Genomic DNA, 3,845 nt, shown 5'->3' with positions numbered 1-3,845 from the left:
ACCCAACAAACAACAGCTTAAAAAAGTAAGGAGCTTGTTTTTCTCAGGGCAAAAAAATCCAGATGTGGGCAACCCAGGGCTGGGTGAAGTGTTTCAGCAGTGGCCTCGGGTAGCCAGGTAACTAGCCTCACCATCCATGTTTAGCAACTGTCTTCCTCATGGACAAAAGAGAGCTGCTGAAAATCCAACTACTTCCATGATCTGAGCAGAAATAAGGAGGAAAAAAGAAAGCACTAACAACAAAAATTTATGTTGTTGTCATTTAAAAGGGATGCTCTCTATAAGCACTACATTTTAGTGGTCAGAGAGCTCTGTTTATTGGTCACACTGAGCTGCACGCAAGAGAGTGTGCGATATCGAGTACTTTCAGTGATGCACATTGCTGCCCCGAACATAGGCAGGAAGAAGGCAGGGTGGAAACTGGTTAATAACAGGCCCTTTTGAAACACATGCCATTGGCAGGGGTTGAGGGGAGAGCAAGCAGGCTTCTATATTTTTGTGACTGTTATTGTACAACCTCTATGGAGGGCGATGTGGCAATATCTATAAACTGTACGTGACATGTTCTTTGACCCAGTTCACGTTCTTCTAGGAATTTATCTCAAATCTATGTATAATCACTTGTGGGTAAAATGATATATGTGAAAAACGATTCATTTCAGTCTTGCTTGTAACTGCAAAAGTTTAGAAATAACCAAATTGTATTAATTTAATGGTATTTTAATAAGAAGAAATATAGTTAATAAAGTCTATAGAAAATATGCATATGCAAGCACTGGAATACTACAAAGCTCTTTTTAAAAAAATGAGACAGATCTATGTGCGTCGATATACAGTGGTATATCCAAGCTTTATCATTAGGCGAATAAAGTAAGGTGTGAAATGATGTGTGTGATTGTTAATAGTGGTGGCTTTCTGGAGCAAAGCTGAAGAGCTGGGCACAGATATAGAAGACAATGTTAATTTTTTTACGCATTACTATTTCTACCTTTTGCATTTCAATCCATGTACAAGAATTAATTTTTATAAAAATTTCACAGGCTCAGAATGAAGCTGTGTATACATCAATCAGGCTGATATTTCTCAAAGTGGGGAGCTGTAACTAGTATACATTTAATGTGTGTCCATCTTTTGGCTTTAGTCTGACCATTGCATTACCTAATATCCTACTGGCCCTGAATGTGAAGTTCGTTTTACCAGAAGCCTGACAGGGTCATTGTCCTTTCCACACTAGTACTGACAGAAGCCTACTCTCCTTATAACCTTGAAATCCTCCTCCGTGGCAGGATTAGTGACCCTTGAATCCTGCAGTGATATAACACTCTACTCCATTGGGGCCTGGTCTGGCCCAAGGGTCTAGAGCTCCAGCAAGGCCCACGTTCACAAATTTTTTTTTCTTTGAGCTTATCGAATGAAAGCATTGTTTCTCTTCTTTTTTTGAATATTAAGAGGTAAAGATTCAAGCAGATGGGCAACAGGAAAATATATCAGGCCCTTATCAGCATTGTTAACATACACCAAGTACAGACACTAGACATACAGACCTTTGGTGCAATTACAGCAGCCAGAACAGAGTAACATCAAAGGCACCTTGAGGGCAACAGGCAGCCCTCAAGCACCATCCCCGGAACAAATACACACCTTCTCTAACTGGATCGCTCATCTCTGAGCCTTCTCCTAACAGACATATAAATACTGGCTGACTCTCTTCACTCGCCAACACGCTCAGCCTCCTGCTCTGCCATACAGGACGCTGACCTCCGGGTGACTCACAGCCATGAGGACCCTCGCCCTCCTCGCTGCCATTCTCCTGCTGGCCCTCCAGGCCCAGGCTGACCCACTCAGACAAGCGGATGATGAGGCTCCAGCCCAGGACGAGCCTGAGACAGGGGACCAAGACATGGCAGTCTCCTTTGCAGGAGATGAACGCTTAGTCCAAGAGGCTTCAGGTGAGACCCATGTGCTGTAGGGGGTTCCAGCTCCAGTTGTGTCTGAAACTAGCCATAAAATCATTGGAAAACAAAAGCACTGGAGTTAGAGGCTCTTCGGGGGCACCTCAGCACCAAAGGATTTGGTTCCATAACATGTATGAGTAAAACTCAGACACGTCAGCTAGAGAGGTGACCCAAGGCCTATTAGAGGAACTTGTTATAACGTGGAGGCTGTGCTTGAAATGAGAGGTTACCAGCCCTGAGTTTGAGACGCCTGTTCTAGGGAGCGGGGGCCACATGTAAATGATCGACTGGGACTGGGGAAGCTATGACTCTGCATGACAAACACATAGTAAGATTTCTTTTGATTTATGACAAAAATGTAAATTCTCACCATCCTAAGAGGACAAGTACTATGTCTACTGTAAGCGGACACGTGGCTTCTGAGCGTATCTCTATTAGTCTGGCTCTGCTGCTCCTTTCCTCCTTGCCCACTCTGCCTGACACTCCTCTTCTTTCCCCAGACCTTCAGACAAGAGCCATCTTCTATTGAAGAATCAGAAGTTGTGTTTACCCTGAGCACAGCATTGCTACCTGTGATATCAGAGAAGGCCTCTAATCCTGTGTGGCCAACATTTGCTATTTATAGTTATTCCTGTTTACCCTGTTGAGGTTGATCACTGCTTCGAGTCCTAATTTAGTCAACATGGCACAACCGCTCAACCCAGTGCATAACTTCTCCAGGATTCTCTGCTTACTACCCAACCCTGACTTAGTATTCAATGCCTAATGCTTCCTCTGTTTCTCCAGGCCTAAAGAAGACCATTATCTGCTACTGCAGACGTGCACGGTGTCTTAGCTCAGAACGTCTTTCTGGGATCTGCACCATCAGTGGTGTTCGCTACCCCTTCTGCTGCCGTTGAGCTTCAAAAACAGAGACAAAGGAGTTCATGATTTGCTTTGAAGATCTGTAAGAGGATTGTTATTATTCCTTGTACCTTGTCCTCAATTTCCTTTCCTTATCCCAGATAAAGTCCTTGCAGCAAGTTCTCTACCTGTGTGCTTTTTTGATGTTTGATATGTATATTAATCTGAACTCGTTAGACTTCTACTTCTCAGGGAAAGGCACCACCGTCTTTCCAGAGCGTTGGAGTATTCCCGTTGAACAGGCCCAGGTCTACCCTTTAAGGCCTGGAGTTTTATCAGCTCCACTGAAACAACTTTAATTAAGATTGCGATGGGTTGTTAACAAAGACATAACAAGCAGAAGAACAATCATAAGGCAACCACACTATGATACACTCATTATTTTTTACATAGCCACATATAGTAAAAGTTGGATTTTATGTATAAAAAGTTGGCTTCATACAGACCAATGAACACCCACAACTTCTCAAATGCACTTTCTGCCATGCACTCTCCTGGGTTGCCCTAAAGTTGCTGAGAATCCCACATTTCCTGTATTAGCACAGCCTCGGATGGACAGCCAGGCAAAATAAGGGGAGAGAATGTAGTTCTCCAAGCAATCTGGATGTCCTTGTTGGTGCTGCAGAGTGCCAAGGTCCTATTATACAAAGCATTGTTCCCACCAATGACTAAAGGCAGGATAACTGGGTCTGGAAAAAAGGATAGCAACAGTAGTGCCCTCTTAGAATAAAGAGAGTGTGACTTGGTTGGGCGTAGCTCCTCTTCTTCACCCTTGTCTCCGATTACTTTCCACCTCAACAAACACAGCGTTTGAGGACGGCATCCTTTGCAAACTTGTCTTCCTCTTTCCTTCCGAGCCCCTGTACACAGGGATCATGCTGACAGCCTAAACACAGTATCTCTGTAGAGAACCGTGTTTGACACCAAGATCTCTGTCCTGTCCTGTGACACCCCTCCTTCCCCCAATTTCACACTCACACTGAACAC

At 44.0% G+C, this 3,845-nt stretch overlaps 1 protein-coding gene across 1 annotated transcript; it reads left to right on the top strand.

The window, feature by feature from the left end:
* The first annotated feature begins 1,777 nt into the window (after positions 1–1,777).
* On the top strand, positions 1,778–2,854 carry LOC126086521 (defensin-5-like). The gene is made up of 2 exons (XM_049902816.1): positions 1,778–1,949; positions 2,742–2,854. The coding sequence occupies exons 1-2, from the start codon at positions 1,778–1,780 to the stop codon at positions 2,852–2,854; spliced, it is 285 nt and encodes a 94-aa protein (XP_049758773.1).
* Positions 2,855–3,845: the final 991 nt, after the last annotated feature.

This window comes from Elephas maximus, chromosome 12, assembly GCF_024166365.1.
Source record: "Elephas maximus indicus isolate mEleMax1 chromosome 12, mEleMax1 primary haplotype, whole genome shotgun sequence".
Lineage (NCBI taxonomy): Eukaryota > Metazoa > Chordata > Mammalia > Proboscidea > Elephantidae > Elephas > Elephas maximus.
Note: the sequence above shows the minus strand (reverse complement) of the source record. Positions and strands in the feature narration are given on the sequence as shown.